General features: G+C 32.6%; 1 protein-coding gene across 1 annotated transcript in view; it reads left to right on the plus strand.

Annotated features, from left to right (window-relative positions):
* Positions 1 to 21,664, plus strand: part of LOC106137658 (tachykinin-like peptides receptor 86C) — a 28,946-nt gene that overhangs the window by 2,036 nt on the left and 5,246 nt on the right. Inside the window, exons 2-7 of the mRNA XM_060946260.1 lie at positions 2,719 to 2,861; positions 6,511 to 6,724; positions 9,984 to 10,118; positions 12,349 to 12,426; positions 13,309 to 13,456; positions 20,040 to 20,236. Coding sequence (XP_060802243.1) covers positions 2,719 to 2,861; positions 6,511 to 6,724; positions 9,984 to 10,118; positions 12,349 to 12,426; positions 13,309 to 13,456; positions 20,040 to 20,236 — 915 coding nt within the window. The remainder of the gene's footprint in view (positions 1 to 2,718; positions 2,862 to 6,510; positions 6,725 to 9,983; positions 10,119 to 12,348; positions 12,427 to 13,308; positions 13,457 to 20,039; positions 20,237 to 21,664) is intronic.

Raw genomic sequence — 21,664 nt, forward strand, 5'->3', positions numbered from 1 at the left:
AAAAACATAAGTTAAAAAAAAACCTTTTGTGGGCCTTTTATGAAGAGTATTTTTCAGAGGTCACGTGATGGGTTTACGCAGATGTGAAGAAATTTGAATAGGTAATGTTTCTCAGCGTGAGTTAAGTCAGCAATGGATAATTTTTATTCTTTAGTGAATGTCAAATCTTTAATGTTTAAGATTCATTACGATACTAGTTTTTGCTGGCGTCTCTACTCGTGTGAACTTCTCCGTAAATATAAAGTCTCGGAATAAAAGAGAAATGGAACAGGGTTAAAAGATTGATTACGAAGTAAGGTTTTGAGCAATCTTACCCCATTGGGTAGGTAGATCAATGAAGCTCCTTATTCAATTATTTTTAGATATATGACATCTTGAGTCTAATTTTAAGCTAGGTTTTAGTTCTAGAAATGTTTTTAATTCAATAAAACAAAAAGAAATATGTAGGTTTACTGTTTTATAAGATATACTAATATTATAAAGCTGAAGAGTTTGTTTGATCGCGCTAATCTCAGGAACTACTGGTTAGAAAAAATATTTTTGCGTCGAATAGACCATTAATCGAGGAAGGCTTTAAGCTATATAACATCACACTGCAACGATATTTGGAGCGAAGAAATAATGGAAAATATGATAAAAAAGGGGAAAATTATTCATCCTTGAGGGTTTCAATGATGCCCAAAATAACTATTCCACGCGGACGAAGTCGCGGGCACAGCTAGTTAAGAAATGAAACCGGAGATAGGTTCATTAATAACGAAATATTATTGATAATTTACCTTCATTTACCGTACTTTTCTATGCGATATGACTTAATTTCCCCTGCGCGTATCCTTAATATTTAACCTTTGGTAAAAAATATTAAATGGAAAAATAAAAGGTTGAACACATACTATTAATCTAAATGGTTGTTTATTGAGTTGATTGCTCTTCGTTGAAGTTTACGACTATTGTGAAATATTGACAGTGCATTCGATTCCGGGAAATATGATCGATGTACGAGAACGACATGTTTCGTATTGTGTATAGTTATATCTATGTAGCTCTATAACTACGAGTCTAATGTGATAACATTACTTCAATACGGTGCTGGAAAAAATGTTTTGTGTCCCAACTCGTCCCGAAGAAATAAGAGCAAATTAAGTAAAAATATAGATTTTGTATTTATCTTTTTGAAGATAGGCTTGCAATCTCTCACTATCTTCTCTTAAATCTAAATTTTAATGAATTAAACGTAGCCTGTGTGCCTTAGTTTACCCAGAAAAAGATAAAGGAGTGATAATTTGTGTGTGCGTTGTTGTAACTTTTTGTGTATTTCTCACTATCATCTGTGTGTGTTACACCCTCGGCTACTAACTTACATTTTTCTAGGACATGTAGTTTTTCTGACAATTGGTGTTACAAAGATATACATATGTATATATATATATATATATATATATATATATATATATATATATATATATATATATATATATATATATATATATATATGTATATGTATATATATATAATTCAGAAAATATACAAAAATTAAATTAAATGAGGTAGGTACACTCAAATCCATGAAAAAATCGATCACTATACAAACAATAAATAAATATAATATCATCAAATTGACAGTCATCAAATTAGCACGTTACAAAGCCATCAACGTATAATTATAATAATTGCATGTTATTCCATATGGGAGCGAAAATAACACTATTAGACAGTCACGTAGTATCAAATTATTATACCGATTTTGATCATGTCAGTCGTGTTTATTATTATTTTACATGCAACATCAACGTCAATCACGGATGGTTAACATCATTCTCTTTGTGTCTTTTTGTGTAATCGTCCCGAAATTGGACCCCGGGGTCCACTTATAATCATAATACAGGACCTCGGAATTAGAGCGTGAATTGTCTCATCGTCATCATCGTAAATCAATTTTATACAGAAAACTATTTCCTCACGTTGCTTCATCATTCGACATTATTAACAAAAAATAATTATTTGACATTTCATAAACCATTGTTTTGGCTGTCATCCCTAGATACTTTCTAAAAATAAGTGTCTCAATATTATCCATATCCACAGAGAAACTACACATGTACATATATCTACCGTAACATCTGTAACAGAATATAGGGAACGTATAAAATATTTGGGTAGTCACATCTTATCAAAAAAGGATACAAGAAATGTGTTCATATCCACGGAGTTATTTCATGTTACGCAGAGCGGATGCAACAAAAGGATATTCTGTAACTTCCTGTGTGGGTGTGGAAATTAATAATACTATGATACATTCTATTTTAGGTTGTAGGCATAAAGCGGGAAATGATATATAATATTAATCGCAGTCGAAACAAAATGCTTTTCACGCCAACATTTTAGGCATACCTAGACCTATACCTAGACTTATAAAATCTGATAACGCTTAATTTCTAATAAAGTTAAAGTCTATACTTTTATTGTAGAGTTGTAAGCTAACTCTTCGCGTGTTGTCTAACGCTGACGTGATCTATAAAATTACTGTCAGAATCTTGAAACTGTTGAGTTATTATTTGATTTCTGTAAGTACTTAAGTAGGTATGTTTTATTAAGAGTTAACAAAATATCTATTATGCTGGCTATGTCTAGGTTATGTGTACCTCTCGCTTACGAGTCTTAAACATTGACCACTCGTCTCTTGCCTTAGGCTACCGAATAATGTGTCTTTATTTCTAGGGTGCGGCTGGGCAACTGCATGGGCCTTGGAGAACGGCCCTTCAGCCCTCCGTGGTGGGCACAGTTGGCCTGGTTCATCGTCTTTGCCGTAATGCTGCTTCTCGCAATTCTTGGAAATACCCTAGTCATTTGGATAGTTCTCGGTAAGACTTTGTAAAGTCCCGTTTATAGTGATTCCCCTTTACCCTATCACAAAAGAAGGACTTGTGAAATTGCGTCTAGTAGTTATTTTGTACCTAAATTATGTTTATTATAAGGCTTCATTGCCAAATTATGCTATTGTAAGATCGCTTGTATGGAGTATAATATACACAATTATGATTTTACAAGGCATAGTTTTACACATTGTATGTACTTTGTTTTATATATTGAATTAATGCAAATAATTATTGTTTCGTGGAACACAAATATGTATTCGAGCATCGCAAAGAGAAAATGTTCATTTTTAATATTTTTTTGTTTTTTTCTTTTTGTCCCTTTCTTATACCATGATCAAGTACTTATAGTCGGTCTCACTAAATATGGACTGAATATTCCATACTGAACTTTGGACCGGCGTTGTTCGTTAAATTGACGTAATTTGAAGCCTGATCAAACGGATATTTCGGGGAAACGAGAATATTGCAAGTCTTCTAGGGAACAAGAGAGGTCAGCCCTCTTCCTATGTGTAAAATCTGTTTATTATTCTGGCCACGTTCGGTACACACTGAATATGTTTTATTTGAACTCAAGCTCTGGAGAAAATCAGTTTAATGTGAGTTATTTTTTGTTCTAATAAAATACTACTCCAAAACAAAATCATGTTTATTAGAAACATTTGTTAGTTATAATGATTATATTTTTTGACATTTAGTCTCCTAAAGCTGAGTTTGAAACAATATTTTTCGTTAAGTCAGTCCTGTTCTTTCATAATTTATATTTTTAAGAACTAATTCCCCAAAAAGGGAATATTCCATAAAATTTTCTTAAAATGTTCGATGGTCGGTATAAGTAATTTATTAATAAAATAGTAAATTTATAACTTACTTAATCAATATATAGGTAAATGTTAAAGACCAATTTATCTATTCTGCCTTTAAAGTCAAAGGGAAGCCAAATATAGTAAATTATATCTTGAGACAATATCAGCGTATTCAATTTACCACAAGCTTCAGCTTCCAAACTGGTCTTATCAGCACTGAATCGAGCCTCCAAGTAATTGTTCATAATATCGATATTTCAGTTTCCGTTACTGTCTTATTTGGTCTAGCTCAGTACACATTATGAATGAAAACGATTTGGATCCGCGACAACAGCTTTTGTATAAGAAGTTCATTTTTCAAGGTACGATCGCGTTCATATCTGCAATCATAGTTTTAAAATTCTTACGGGTTAAAATAGCGTGCACTGTGGTTCCACTAGATACACACACACATGCATATTTAAAAAGAATAAATATTCCTTCAAATGAATACGGTCTTTAATACCAATGATTACTAAGTAAAACAGTTTATTATTCTATGACATATAACATAACAAAACAGAAAGAGACGGTAATTAACGATCGCCGAACTGGGCCCGATAATTGTCGATCGAGATATCGTCGTCTCTCATTATTTGCATAAGATTTGCCTATAGAGGGAAGCCTGCGACTGCCTGACTTATATCATTTCAATAAGGTTGAAAGTTTGTCTGCACACGACCTTAACATAGGTAGTAGTTCCTTTGAAAGTTATTGGGTAGCAATTTTATTACTTCGTGTGAGCAAGTGAGATCTAAGATATATGAGATAATCTCGCTTGCTCACACTCGCTTGTTCTAGTTACTAGCGTTACTTGGATTCCGAAGTTATTCAAAGATTTTTTTTTGTCTATTTTAGTGTTACTGACAATTTTTAATGTTTCAAGGTGCCATTTGAACTAAGTAACTGACTGACGAACTAACTAACTGATATCTAAGAATTACAATACCCGTGTCTTCAAACACGGAAATCAGCAAAAAATATTAAACAAGAGGGAGCAAAATAAAACATTCAATAATTAAAATTAGTAAATTTTATTGAAACAGTTTACCTATAGTTGTTTAATTTACAAATTGATGATTATATAAAGCTATACATATATAGTATATTACACTAATTGTATCAACCACTTATCTCCTATTATTAAGGTTACAGCTTAATTATTCGTTTTCATAAAGAAAAGATATTGAAGCTGTCCTTAAAATACTATCTAAGTAATTAGTATCTACTTTTAATATAAATTGGCAGAACCTTTCACGCACTATATGGACTCGATGCACAGGGCAGTTGTCTTGCACAAATGATATTGTTGGCATATCTGACGGCCTCTGTGGCGCAGCGGTAATACGCTTGTCTGTGACACTGGGGGTCCCGGGTTCGATTCCCGGCCAGGGCATGATGAGAAAAGAACTTTTTCTGATTGGCCTGGGTCTTGGATGTTTATCTATATAAGTATTTATTATAAAATATAGTATCGTTGAGTTAGTATCTCGTAACACAAGTCTCGAACTTACTTCGAGGCTAACTCAATCTGTGTAATTTGTCCCGTATATATTTATTATATTTATTATTTATTATTTATTATATCATCAATCGGATAAATACACCGCACAGTTGGTAACATGGTTTCTTGCAGCACTTGCACATAATGAGCAGCTGTAGCGCGTCCTGCTATCTGCTGCTAACACCTGTTCCCCAGGTCCAGCAGCACTCATCCAGCTCCACATATTTACAGATATGTGTCCAGACTCCATATTTGGCACAATTTTTTTTTCTTCATATCGAGTTGCATTTCTTCGCCATAAATGCCGTGTTGTGATGACATAAACGAACTTTTCGTCCGTAAATATCGCTTTTTTCCAGTCAAAATTCAAATACTGCCGAGCAAATTCTAAACGTTTTTACTTATTTATTTCGGATAAATTCGGCTTTCTTGCTGGCTGTCTGTGGTGCAGTCCCTCACGGTGCAATCTCGACGAACAGTAACCACTGATGTGTCGAACTGTTCCGCAAATATTCTGGTCGGTATGAAGCCATTATTTTCGTACTGTTCCACTATGGATCTCCGCTGTGTGGCATGTCATTGTGTTGATTAGCGGGCGACTTTTTTTTTTTTTCACTACCTTCTTCTTGATGGCGCGTTACCCAATGCTTCGCCGCTTGTTGTTTATTGTGTTATTTGTGTGAATGTGTGAGTGATAGCAGCGGTGCAAGCTATAAAGTTTTGCGAACTATGACTGCAATTATGAACGCGACCGTACATAAAGTCATTAAAAGTCGATTTAAGTTATTTTTTTAATTTGTTTTTTTTTTTTTTTTTAAAAAGATCGTGTTATTGAATATTTTAAAAATAAAAGGATTTTTGATGTATTGGATGTTTGTACCCTAATAGTATGTATGTGTACCATATTTGTGTGAAATCGATTGACTTGCCGTGTGCTTTTATGGTTGTTTTAATTTAAAACTCGGGATCTGCTAAAATGTTCATAAGGTAGGTAACAAAATAAAATCCAATCGTTGCCATTTTAGGCCTGAATAACAGCATAATATAGGCAGAGAAATTAAATAAAAGTTATGGTGTCAATACGAGGTCAGTATTATTAGGTGTGTCTGATTATATGACTGTCCTTTACGTTTAATTAGATTCATGTCGTTAGCTTTTATTGGGGATTAACGATTAATCTACTGAAATATTTTCGAACCGAACAAAATCATAGGATTGGTAATATTTTAGTGATTTTATCTTCAAGCTTTTCAAATAGTTAGATCATAACACATTTGTTCGTCAACAGCTCACCGGCGAATGAGGACGGTCACCAACTGCTTTCTCGTGAACTTAGCGGTCGCTGATCTCCTTATGGCGACGCTCAACGGGGCTCCAAACTTCGTGTTCCTGGTGACTGCTCATTGGCCCTTCGGTGCCGTGACCTGCACTGCAAGCAACTTCACTGCCAACTTGACTGTGTCAGCGGGGGTATTCACATTGGTCGCTATTACCGTGGATAGGTGAGTTTGAAGTCTTTTACTTCTGTACTGAGCTGCCTCGTAGCATTCATCAAACACCTATGGTTCTACGCCTGTCTTCGGCGTAGCATCTACAAATACAATTTTGTAGAACAATTTTTGTTGGGAAACTTCTGAAGGTTATATTTACAAAAATAGGAATTGTAAATAAACAAAGGAAATGCCGGAAAGTGTTACCGCTTCGCTACCGAGGCTGATTATCATATCATATCAATTATATAAAACATGTAAGTGTTCATAATTCCATTACTACTACTTGCTATGTTGAAAGCATGCATTTGTTACACAGGATTTCGCAAATCTTGAGGAGAAACTAAATATTGTTCATAGAACTGTGTGCACTGTACGAATCGATCAAATATTCAAAATAGATTAAGCTGTGACACTTGTTTTTTATAAAATAACAAGGAACTGAAAGCTTAAAAAAGCATCGCAAAAACATATTTTTGTTATTAATATTACAAATGATCACTAATTGTAGGACTATAAAGTGTACTATGCAAAAATCGTCTATCATTAATTTTTGTTTTAGTGTGAATCTCTGAAATAAAATAAAGTCTACATAGTTAATGCTTATGTTAATAAAAAAATAATGTTGAGAACATTTGAGAAAAGTCTTTCTGTTATTATTTTTGCTGTGTTGTGAATAAACGTAAATGTATGTACACGCTTAGAGAAATTTGTAATTTATCGCATGAACGGCTTGCCAAGAGAAGACCCAAGGTTTTATCTAAGAAAGATAACAACAAGATATTACCTATGTAATTATTAGGTCTTCATCTAAATATACTTAGTATATGAGGGTCATATTTAATGGTCTCATTGCTCTTGCCCTGAGCTTAACAAGTGGTACTGTGCAGATTTCTAAAATCCATATGCCTATAGTATGCATTGAAATTTAAGAAAATTTCATCATTAACTGTAATTGCTGTAGAACCCTAAATATTAGAACTTATTGATGGATATAATATTTTATATTATTAGTTCCTATCCCTTGTGTTTACTATTTTGTATTATTTCTTGTTTTTTATCACACAATTTTTTTGTGATATTATATTTTATACTAGCTGACCCGGCAAACGCTGTTTTGCCAATTATTTTTATATAATATTACGGAACCCTATTTTTTCCAAAATAAAATATAGTCTATGTTACTCGAGGATAATGTAGCTTTCGAATGGTGAAAGAATTTTTAAAATCGGTCCAGTAGTTTTTGAGCCTATTCATTACAACCAAACACACAAAGTTTTCCTCTTTATAATATTAGTGTAGATTTCTAAAATGTTTAACAAAGCACAAAGATCATACCATTTTGGCGGCAGCAATATTTCACCAATTCGTTGACAGACACACACTACATAACCACAAACTTAGGGAAAGTTTCATCAGTTCTGACGTTTTCTTATTCCACGTCAAATTATAGGGTGTTAGGAAATAGCTGTGATATTTTTATAATAATTACTCTCGCATTTTGAGAGGAATTTTCATTTTTCATTCGCCATTTTCATTTCCGCGTGTCCCCAGGTGGTAACAACAAAACGACTACCCTGAATTACTAATTTTAGAATAAGCCCCGTTTTACAGTGAACCGCAGTTAGATAACAACAGATTTGGGATTTTAACATTTTGTTTTTAACCTTTTACGCTCTTGGAATTTCAAGTTTGTATACAATTTTATTGTTTGCTTTTATAACTGAACTTGTATTACCTTATCAAAAAATATCACGGTTCCTAACACGAAAAACATTTACCACCTCAAAGATTCATAGGTATACAAAAAGTACAAATTTTTTATTTGGCAAACTGTACTTCAGAAATCAAATTCATTATTTTTTTTTTTTGCTATGGGCGTAATCCCACATGATCCCTTTTCCAATAATGCTTTTGGAAATATTATTTTATTTTATGAAATTTGAGTGTTTTTAAAGGGATTAATCACATTGAATAAAATGCAAAAACGTTTTATCACTTTCTCTTTTGTGATGACCTATTTTATTTCATTTTATATTTTGGTTCTTGAAGTGTACTTATAAATAGGTATAATTACATATAAAGCTCTGAAGGTATTTAACAAATATTGTACATTAATTTAGTAAGTTATTACTTTAACGTGATTACATAGATAGTTATTAATATAAAAAAGATAATGATAAAAATAAAAATAAAATATTTGGCACAAAATTATTTTCAAAATATATTTCGATTTGAACTTTTAATTACTTAACGATTCAAATTAAAGATTCCTTCCTTGACCGACCTCGCGGTAATTGAATGCTATAAAGTTGTCAACTTCTAATTTAGTGGCGGAAGTCCCGACAGAAACGTATTACGATCAACGGAATGTGAATGATCAACGGACTCTATCCTCATTCCTCCACTTCAAAATTTTATTTTATCAAAACTAAGTCAAAGAGATGCATTTTTAGGATTGATTAGTCTTAAGATATAATTGACTGATAGGCCACGTTCAGCATTTTGACTTAATGATAGAATTGAGATCCAAATAGTGACGGGTTGCTAGCCCATCCCCTAAAAAGAATCGGATTTTCATAATCCTATCCCTTAGTTGCCTTTAACAACATCCATGGGAAAGGGATGTTGTGGTCCTATTCTTTTTTGTGTGAGATGAAGTGCCAATGCCGGGAAATGCACGGTGACAAAAAAGGAGATTAAGTTATAGACAAAATATGAGTCCAATCCCAGTTTTGTTTATCTTATATTTATTGAGTTGGAATAACAGTTTTGATATTTTGATGAAAGAAGTTTTTCCTGAATTAAAAAGACTCCGAATTATTTTGCAATATACCGTTTAATCTCAAGCGGGAATTTAATTTAAAGCTATTTTTAGGATTTTCTTCATAATATTAGTGGATCTCTAGAACAATTTTCTCAAGATTTTAATTTAAATTTCTCATTTTTGTTCAATCATAAGATTTATCTACGAGTACCTAGCTATTCGCCTAGCATTTTGACAATATATATATGCAGACGAAAAAAGTAAGAGAAGAATTCACATAAAATAACGCCTCTTACTCCAAAGGGATAGTCAAAGACCTAATCTTTCCATTTGCGATCCCTGCATACTTATTTCGCTTCACTCATTCATCATTATCTTTATGCAAGCTCATCAGTTAAGGGTGTACAGTTAGATCCAAGGTTACTTTTATTAAAAAAATAACGTTATAGGTACCTAAATCTTTGGTCATAACAAATAAGTTTTAAGCAAAAAATTTTCATGCAGGTACGTGGCTATCGTGAAACCACTGCAGCACAGGCTGAGCCGAAAGGTGGCGCGGTCAGCGCTTTTCACCGTGTGGTGTGCCAGCGCTTTGCTTGCGCTCCCCAGCCTCCTCTATTCTGACACTTACAAAAAACAGTAAGTAAATTTATTGCTTTGAAATTTTTTTGTAAATGGTCGAAATTTATAGTTTGCTTTTTGCTTTAGAAGAGGCAAGAAAGCAAACTATACATAACATTCAACATTCCGACCCTTACAAAATTAAAGGTACATTTATTTCTATGTACCCAACTTATTCTAGTACTAAGCTAAAGTTTAGTTGACATTTCAAGTGAACTGCAGTTCCGTTGATATGATAGAACATCTTTTTAACTGAAACGCAATAAATGCGATACAACCATTACTCTATCATTATTATTATTTAAAAAGTTATTTCTATAAAGGTGGATTAAATAAATATGTATTTTAAGTTTTGTCCTTCAACACCAACACAACAACTACGCAACATCTCAAAGTTTTTTTATACAACACACAAACAAAATTCTCCGCATTCTAATGAATTTTTATGTTAATTAAAAACAGAAAGGCTTGTTAAAAGTTTCGCTGTCTTTAATCGGTATAAAAATGATGTTATTTTTAAACTTATGTTTGCGTAACTTGTGATCGTTACAGCTATTGTTTTATCAGATCATGTAATCTATATATTTTTATTTCTTTGTTTATTTGAAACAACAACAGCCATACTTTAGGATACAATATGGTTTAATCTAATCACACAATATATTTCCTAACAAAACGTTGTTCACAGTTAAAAATAATGTACTAATATATAAATAAAATTCTTTCGTTACTGACTGACTGCGACCAACGAATAACCCAGTCCGCTTTGTCCTAGCCAGCTAATTGCCATGTAGCCTAGGTTCCTTGTGTAGTCTTGGTGTGCAATAATAAAGGAATTTCCGAAATTCCCCCGGGATTTTTAGTTTTACGCGGGCGGAGCCACGGACTTCCTCTAGTATTAATATAAAAATGGAGTGGTTTGTGAATAAAATAATATTTTTTATTACAATAGCTGTTATGATGTACTATCAAATATTCTGTTATTTACGTAAATTCACTTTTCCTGTACATAACTTTTACTAAAAATACGCTTATGTAAATATATTATTTCTAAGAATCTGGCTGAACGAACGTTGTCGAACTTTTGTTTACTTTATTTCTTGCATGATTTGAATATGTTTGTAGTACACACAATAACAGAGGAAAACATCAAGTTCATGTTTACTTTACTTCAAAATATTTGTTTATACATATTTTTTTTATGAATAAAACAAATTGATGGTTACAATCCTCGATCGTCTATCGTTTGTTGCCCTATACTTATATCGCACAACATTCGTATAAAATATTATGAAAATAGATGATCATAGTTATTTTTGATACCTTTTTGAGGAAAAGAAAAGACATGATAAAGTAATTAATGATGATAAAAATATTAACCGCAATATAGGCGATTGATTAACAAAATTGGGTTAAATCTTGTGATTATTGGCTTTTTTTGACTTGGTATTGATTGATTATTGGATTTTATTGACTAAGTTTAGAAATTATTTTCGAAGTTTTAAAAATCCTAAATTCAATTTTGAATATAGTTAGGAACGCCGTATCGATTAGTATCATCAATTTAGTAATGTAGCTATTCGGATATCGCGACCGATTATGTAGGTACACTTGGTTTTCTTTAGTTACCAGTCTGTTATGCTATGACAGAATGAAAAATGAAGTCCATCAACGTACATAAGTTAATTTCGAATACTCAATATCCATTTTGTTAATCATTCAAAATCGGATTTCATGTTCAAAATATATGTAGGTATATCTCTGTCAAATCTATGAAATTTATGATGTGTCCATCACGCGATGTTTTGTATAGACATTGACCCGATTTAACTAAAGATAGGCTTCTGCCGAGGCTTTGGTCGTGGAAATCTTTTTTATGCGATGAGCTAGCAACCTTAATTCCATCGTTGAGATTCAAATGGTCCTTTCCGTCTTTTCGAGACTGTTGGCTCTGTCTACCCCGCAAGGGATATAGACGTGATTATATGTATGTATGTTTCAGTCATAAATAAGTACAGTTCTAAAATTAATTAACCAGGTTTTGGTCATAATCTTAAATATGGCAAATTTGGAGTTTTGAGTCAGCCATATTTACTGATACAAATCTAAGTATTAATCTGTGTAAAATCGTTTGCCTTCAAAATAATTAATCGATATTGAGGAGTTCCCGTGAAATCATTCCAAAGAAAGTTAATGATTGAACGATTCAGAAAATGACGGAAATTAAATTTTATTTTAATTGTTAAAGGTATATCAACGGTGAAAGAGAAATTTGTTTCATCAAATGGCCAGACGGTAGTTACCCCACGTCGAAAACTGATTATTGGTAAGATTTTTTCTATGTATTAAGTAATTTTCAGAATTATAATTATAAATACAGAAATATCAGTAAAATATTAAGATGGTAAGGCTAATAAACTTGGGATTCTTCTTGTAGGCGATAGGTAAGCAACCTGTCACTACTCTCTTGAATCTCTATTCCACTAGATGAATGTGGCCTTTCAGTCTTTTCCAAACTGTTAGCTCTGTCTACCCCGAAAAGGATATAGACGTGATAATATGTATGTAGTGATAATATGTATGATAACATACATACATACATACATACATAAAATCACGCCTCTTTCCCGGAGGGGTAGGCAGAGACTACCTCTTTCCACTTGCCACGATCTCTGCATACTTCTTTCGCTTCGTCCACATTCATAACTCTCTTCATACAAGCTCGGCGGTTTCGGGTACTTTTGACCTGACCCTTTACCAGGACGTCCTTAATTTGATCAAGATACGTTCGTCTAGGTCTTCCCACTCCGACCTTTCCCTCCACACTCTCCTTGTATATCTGCTTAGTCAACCTGCTTTCATTCATCCTCTCCACATGACCGAACCATCTTAACATACCCTGTATGATAACATTATACTAATCTTTCTTAAAGCCAAATAGCTGAACGTGGCCTATCAGTCTTTACAAGACTGTTGGCTCTGTCTACCCCGCAAGGGATATAGACGTGTTTATATGTATGTACATTATGTACATTATACAAACATCGATTCTTTTGTTGTCTACATTGCAAAAATAAATAATTAACTAGTAGTACTTCTGCTTTCAAAAACTAATTGAAAACTCTACATACATATATAATTTATAAAACCAGACTAATTTTCACCAGACCGTAATAAAAGGTTCTCAATTACACCCCTTCCCTTGCAGCTACAACATCGTGTTCCTAGCTGTGACGTACGTAGCACCGATGTCAGTAATGGTGTGGGCGTACATACGCATGAGTGCGGCCCTCAGGGGCAGGGCTATCGGGGAGTGCACTCATCACCAGATGCAAGTCGTCAGGGCTAAAAGAAAGGTATTGTATTTGTTTATTTTGCTGTGTATTTTGTTATAGAATAACTTTATTTAAAGAGTTTTGTATGATTGTTTGTTAACTCCTTATTGCACATAAGAAGAAAATTACAAAACAGTCATTGGATTTAAAACAATGGTAATTGGGATTTCTTTCAGTCAATCAAATATGTCCTTTTGAAATAATGATTATCAATAGTATAGTTATGTACTTGCTTCTGCGCGGGGCTTAGCTGGGAATTTTCCAGGTAAAAGTAATGCTCCTAAAGATTTATGTGTCAATAATATTGTCGAAATCAGTCTAGAAGTTTTTGAGTTAATTCATTATATACAAAAATACTAATATATTCTCTTTATTGTCTCTAGTATAATTAGAAGTCCAAGTAACATGTAAGAGAATTAAGAGTTTTTTTGTTTCGGATATAACGAAAAACGAAATAGTGTTGTCGCTGTATGTTCTGTCAGAATTAAAACCTATCTCAAAAGATATCAATCTTTTATTTTCTTTTTCTTTTGAAAACTTTCGTTAGAAATCTGACTGTGTAATAAACACGCCCCGTGTGGACGCTCTGCTTTGAAGCAGATGAGGAAATTTACCATACCTCACATCTCTGAAAGTTTAACCCTAATTACCCTTGATTGAAGTGTGGTTCCTGGCACCAACAAAAAAAATTGATGTCGTAAAAGGGAACTAAGGGATTTGATATAAAGTTGGGATTCTTCTTTTAGGCGATGGTCACTGTTTGACCAAACAGCTGAACGTGGCTTATCCGTATTTTACGGCTGTTGGCTTTGTCTACCCCGGAAGTGATGTAGACGTGATTATATGTATGTATCTATATACAATTGATTATGAAATAAACTGCTCTAAAAATTATAAAGGCGACCGATAATATGGTCCGTTGAAATACCTACAGTATGTTCTGTTTGACTATAGTCGAGACTATGTTTAGTCGAAGTAATGAGTATGTGTGCGAATTTCTATTACACACACAGATTATAACTCTACTAACTATTGTTAGAATAATAATCCAAGATAAATACTACCAACGTGGCAGGAAAACAGTTTATCCACATTTCGAGTAATGTTATTTTATGATCTCCATTAGTTGGTTGACAAATGTTGAATTACTCTTACTGGTATAGCATTTTAATCCTTATTAACATCTCAATAAATTACTTCAAACATAATTACTTTGTTTTGATGACAAAATGATTTTCCTGTGCAAACTCTGAGAACTTTAATTATACTTATATATACCGCTTAAATTGAAACACTTCAAATAAGATGAATGAAATTTAATTGATTAATACTCTAGAATTATGTTTCTTTAACGGGAGATTATTGTATTTTATTAACTACTTTATATTGCTAATTCGTGAAACTTTACACCATAGTAATGTTTATTAAAGAGTATTTTCAGTGGACCTAAAAATAAAAATAAAAAAAGAGTAAAAATACATCACGCAATAGATTTTTATTGAACGTGACAAAGTTGGATTTTCGCTATTGTATCGCTGACCCTCATAACGTAACGATAAATAATATCTTTATCAAAATGATTGCGAGCATTTTCTGTAAGTGACCATCGAAAAAAATCGTTTTCACATAGACGGAAATATTTTCATTTTTTTAAGAGTTACCTCTCCGAAATGATTATTAAGAAAGTCATACTAATTAGTTAGTAATATAGACTAGACTTTAATTTTATGATACAACAAAGGCAGTAATCTTGTTGTTTATAAAGCCTATCCCGAGATCCGCTTCAGTCATAAAATAGTCTTTGAGTCGCGTAAAATTGAATGCCCTCCCCAACATTTTCGCCAATAAAGCTTACCTACGTAACCATTACCGAAACAGTAAATGTTATACGTTTTGTAGATGAACTTTGACGCGTTTAGTACCTAAATATTGTGTTGAGTTATTAAAAAGGGTTTTTTAATTACAAACCAAATTGACACATAATGTTACTTTACGATTCTTAAACGTTTATTTAAGTATAATTGTAAGAATCATATTTAATGAATTTGAGACAGTTTTCATTCCGAAAATTATTGCAAATGGTTTGTACTTTATAATGACTTCATTGGGTAACGGTAACTCTATTAATATAAAAACAGTAAGTAAATCGATTAACATTATTTATTATCCTAAGTGATATCCAGCAAACTAAAATACGATCATTTTCTGATTTTGTATATAGTTGTTGTACGTGTAAGGACATTCACATGGACGTACTTAGGTACTGACGGTTTCTCCAATATATATTTGTTTTGTTGTTGTTAACAGATCATGAAAACTGCATCTCTTCATGATTTCAAACTACCACATTATATAAAATTTATTTTATAATATAACTCTGTAAAAGCGTGCGTGTAAGAGGTCTCTAAACAACAATACTTTTACAGCGTCATAAATTCCCCAATGAATCATTACTGTCCCAAGTACAAGGAATTCTCCTATGATTTTACGGGTTAACTTCTCTTTTCTTTCGGGATTCAACCATTATACGGACATAAAATTTTCAATAAATGTATGCAGGGGTGGTCGTGGAAAGCAATAGAGAAGAGAAAATATGTAAAAAGTCCTAACGCTCCGGGAAAGAGGCGTGACTTTATGTATAATATTTTGTGGCATTTGTAGTGCATATTACACTGTCATAGCGGTTCTTATGATAGTTGAGATTGGTTTGTACCACTTTGTGAACAGCAAATAAACGATCATAACTCTTTATTAAAAGTATAAGTAGGTATAACGTTTTACATAAATACACATATGACAACGAAAATGTCTGAAATTGAGAATATAAAACTACCTTTCAGTGTAACTAGAAGAATCACTTTTTATTTATTGAGAAAACTATCATAATTTAGGTACTATTAATATGACATAAACAAGGCCAATTAAAGATTTCCCTCTTCTTCTTTATCTACCTTAATGATTAAATCGATACATATTTTTGTGTTTTAAGTATAATGTTAATAAAGAGCAATTTTGTAGTAAATCATTGAAGCAGATCTTACATTGTCCATAAATGTACTATTAGAGTTATTATTTGTATATTTGTATAAATGCAGTCTGTATTTCTTTTAGAAATCGATGGTTCAAGATTTTTGAATAACCAAACTTAAAATAATTTATCGCTTCACTTAGGTACAAAGTGATGTATAAGTGTGTTCACGATCCTCAGTATTAAAAAAAGTGACGTTAGGATTGTTGAGAGCTACATACACACATGCATATGTCTTTTATCATTTCTTAAACCTTCTCCTTCCCAGTTCCCAGGAAACCGCATCAAAATCGGTTTAGCGAAACGCGAGATGATTGCGGACAAACTAACATACATTGATACATACAAGTTAAACTGAAAAAAATCAAAAACGAATCAAAAAAATGTATTCTGTATACAATAACATCAGTGAACTAAATAAAGTACACAATAAAATGTAACGGAATTATTTGTCACACAAATATCACTCTGTTTGGTGTAACAAAACTGTTTACGTTCCCTAATTTCCTCTTCCTTGGACAAGGTAAACGGCACCGTGTGAGGAAGAATACCTCATTTCCGATTCTTTGTTGGAGAGGAAAGTTTTGAATGACCCGAAAATTTCCATACTCTGGTTTTGCTTGTTTTGTTTTCAATACACGGTGGATGTAATGTAACAAACGAGAGCATATATTTGGTGTTATCTTAACTCTTTGATATTTTCTTTCAGATTGACTTTTACTACTTTAGGATGTCTAAAAGTTCAAATATAATTAATATTTGGAACAGAAAAAATTTATTTGTTATAAAATTAATACTGAGTACTATCGGAGAGAATGCAAAAGCGATCATTTTGATGTAGCACTATAGTATAAAGATTCTGCCTACACGTCAGGAGAATGGATTATGCACGTCATGTTTGTGTGTCACGTTAGATTAAACACGTCATAAATTTATTGACATATATTTATTAGGACTCCTCCGATGACGCTAATTGGTAATCCTACAGTTAATCATTCATAAATCTACATCATAGATAATAACGACACAGTTATAGTAGTATTCGTTTTGAGTACTTATCGATCTATCGTTCATTCATTTGTAATGAAATTGTGATGTTTGATGACTCATGTATTCATACAGAAATCAGAATAATATAATATGTATATATTACTTGCATTTTATTCTTATAAGTTCCTACCCACTTTGCGTTTAACGCAAAGATTTTTTATGAACGATTTATTATCTATGTAATTTAATATTTATGTCCATAGGACTGTAAGTAAGAACAGATCCTTATACAAACGAAATCATTCATGTAATGAAGACGTGTCAGTGATTCAAGGATTTACAAATTTTCGCGTCGTATGCTCATAAATCCGATGAGATTCCCGTGCGAGTAGCATGTGTTCGTGACAATGATACGTGACTTGTAAGGGATACGAGTTCAACCCAGCTGAGATATTATTATCAATTTCTTAGAATAAACTTAGACCCTTTGGAAATTTAGGCAAAGAAAGAAATATATAGATAGATGATATTATATGGTAGATACGGAACTGCTATTTGCGGATGAATGTATATTGAACTAATGCAAGAATTTTTTGTATGGAAAGGGTTGATTTAAAATGTTTGATTGACAAAAAGTCTAAAGTGTCAGTTGGTTATAAATCGGTAGAATATATCTAAGAATAGAAATACAATAAGTTTATTGTATTTGAACCTACAGGAATGATTTAATTTTGTTGTCGTCGAATAAATGTAAACACTAAGTAAAACACGTTTTGGACTAAACTTTACTACACTTATTTGAATATCGATTTTATTCTAAAGTAAAGTAGAAAAAAATCGATATGACAATTGTCACCAACATTTGTACTCAAGAAGGTATAAATCCACCTTAAGAGAGGGCTTGTTAAGCTCCATTGAGGGTGATTGATATCATCAAATGATATGTGAAGTACCTACCTATCTTATTCCTTTCTTTACCAATGTCGTCAAAAGGTATTGTGGAGAAAAGTTCCATCTAAATGACTATTTTAAGGATGAACCCGACAAATCACATAAAAACCAATCCCATTTCACGTGGCACTTAAAGTTTTCAAATAAAATCAATGATCATAAAATTGGAAACTAAATAGATACTTCATTTATACGAACCTTACCCTACCCTACCTTCCCTTTCCCGAAGGGGTAGGCAGAGATTATTAAGTAATATAATATATTAAGGCATTATTTACTATGATTTGTAAAAGTTTAAGACTCATTGTAAGTGAATTTATTTCTATGTTAGTCAATAAAGATCCTTAAACCTTAACCTACATGGGTTTTGTGATACATGTAGCGGTAACAGATCGCTCTAGTTGGTTTATTAATATATTTAAAAAGTTTGTTTACGCCATGTGGTTTCTGGCACTTTAAAATAGAACCACTTCATATATTTCCCATGGATGTCGTTAAAGGCGACTAAGGAGCTTCTACACAGCTTTGAAGCATTAATACCTAGTTGTATTGAGTTTTATCATGAAACACATACCTATAGTACTAGATTTATGGCAATAAAATTAATTATTGCAACTTTTTTTCAACTGAAAGCTCACAATTTGGTTTATTGCTAGTTCTCATGATAATTTGCAATTTAATTTTAACAAAACCTTGCAGAATCAGAGCTTTTGGCACAGACTTCAAGTTGGAAATTCGTTAATTATAGAACAGTTTTAATACTTGTAAATCTGAGGTATTAATACAACCAGTTGTTATTTAAATGATTTTGAAGTTCTGAATGAATTCATTAATAGCTTACAATAAGTGCGAGAGATGATTTATGTGGTGCACTATTAGAACAACTATTATTAAGATCGTGTTTAAAAGCTTTTATTATTTACATAATATATTAGATTAATATTTATACAAATTCTTATAATTGTGATATTTTTTTCGATATATTTATAAGAACAAGAAAAAATATTCATCTTTATATATAATATATAAAAGCGAAAAACAGTCGTTCACTCATTCACTTACAAACTAAACGCTAAGTCTCAAAAACTGCTGAGCCAATAAAGATTTAATACAAAAAGTAACTACTCATAACTGAAGTAGCTAACTCTAACTCATAGCTGTTCCTTATCCTGTCACTCAATTTCACACCCAACATACTCCGTTGGGTGTGATATCGAGTGACCGGATAAGGAACAGCGTGATAAGGGAATGTTGTGATGTGAAAGAAGATGTAGTTACAGGAATAGAAAAGGGTATGTTGAGATGGTTCGGTCATGTGGAGAGGATGAATGAAAACAGGTTGACTAAGCAGATATACATGGAGAGTGTGGAGGGAAAGGTCGGGGTGGGAAGACCTAGACGAACATATCTTGATCAAATTAAGGACGTCCTGGTAAAGGGTCAGGTCAAAAGTACCCGAAACCGCCGAGCTTGCATGAAGAGAGTTATGAATGTGGTTGAAGCAAAGGAAGTATGCAGGGATCGTGACAAGTGGAAAGAGGTAGTCTCTGCCTACCCCTCCGGGAAAGAGGCGTGATTTTATGTATGTATGTTATTTTTTTTTTCATTCATTTTCAAATTCATCTTTTGTTTCAGGTCGTGCGAATGTTCGTGCTAGTGGTGATGGTGTTTGCTCTGTGCTGGCTGCCGTACCACGCGTACTTCGTGCTGGTCTACCACCATCAGTCACTGGCCTCGTCTCCATTGTCCCAACACATCTACTTGGGCTTTTATTGGCTTGCTATGGCCAACTCAATGTTCAACCCGCTCATATATTATTGGATGAGTAACAAGTAAGATTTTCCTAATTTTGTTTTTTTAAATATATAAATTACATCATTAAGCCAAATAGCTGAACGTGGCCATTCAGTCTTTTCAAGACTGTTGGCTCTGTCTACCCCGCAAGGGATATAGACGTGACCATATGTATGTATGTATGTATTGTTTTTTTAAAGTTCATTCATCGTCAGTTTGGTCGAAAAGTTTGACTGGCAAAGAACGCCCTATGGCAGTAGGTCTACCTATTGTTTATGTTTTGGTGCAATAAAATTTAAATAAATAAAAAATGGTATAGGAAATACAATAATCGCTTTTTAATTGTTTTAAGAATTGATTTTTAATTTTTTAACGCAAAATAAAGGATTTTTAATTACGGAAATGCCCCTTATTCCTTACACAACAGAAATAAAAATTAAAAGAAATTCTGCTCGTATTTGGTCCATTTTAAACATAAAATGTTTATTGATTAGACTGCCACTGTGATTTCCCATCGGTAAAAGATGAATTAAATATTCAACTCTACCTCTAAAGTGCTTACCACTCGGAGCATGAATTATTGAAACTATATTTGCGGAAAGTGCAATAAATTTCAACGGAAAAAGTGTTGTTGTGCATGCATTTTTATAGATTTATTCGTGTTTACATGGTTACAGGTAACATAGAACTGAATAAATACTACTTACTTATTCCTACAGAAACAGACACACCAAATGATAGTTAAAAAGGGATAAGGCAAGTCAAAAAATATGATCTGCATACACACACAAAATAATTCGTATATCTTAAGTAAAATATTAAGGAGACTAAGATTATCGGAAAAGGTTCTGTATGGTTCCCGGCACCAATATAAAAAAGATCACTCCATCTTTTTCTCATGGAAGTCGTGAAAGGCGACTAAGGCGGTGGCTTGTCAGCCTTTCAAGGCTGCTGGCTCTGTCTAATCCGCAAGGGATACAGACGTGATTAAATGAATGACTGAATGAATGATATTTTTTAATAATAATAAAGTAATTTTATTTTATAATTTAGTATAGTTAATTTAATGGACTTACATAATTTAGCTTTTTTTAATAACAATATAAACCAGTAAACACAAGTAAGAAGCTCAAGTTCTAGATAAGCACATAAATTACTTTTATCTCAGAAAAACAAAAAAAAAAAAGAAAAAGTACAAAAGAAATTCATCAAGTTACTTAACTATCGCAATAATGTAACAGATATGTCATATAACATTTCTCTTAATCGCTATAACATCTTATCCCTTCAGAACCGTCGTACCCAATTCGATATAGCATTTTTACATAAGATAATAAATAACTTGATTGATTCTTCTACACTCCTTTCGAAAGTAAATTTCATATCCAAAGCTCGACTTCCACTTCGCTCCTCTCGCAATCTACACATCTTAGTACCCCCTCAGCTTCGCAAAAATTACACTCGGA

The sequence above is a fragment of the Amyelois transitella genome, chromosome 10, assembly GCF_032362555.1.
Source record: "Amyelois transitella isolate CPQ chromosome 10, ilAmyTran1.1, whole genome shotgun sequence".
Lineage (NCBI taxonomy): Eukaryota > Metazoa > Arthropoda > Insecta > Lepidoptera > Pyralidae > Amyelois > Amyelois transitella.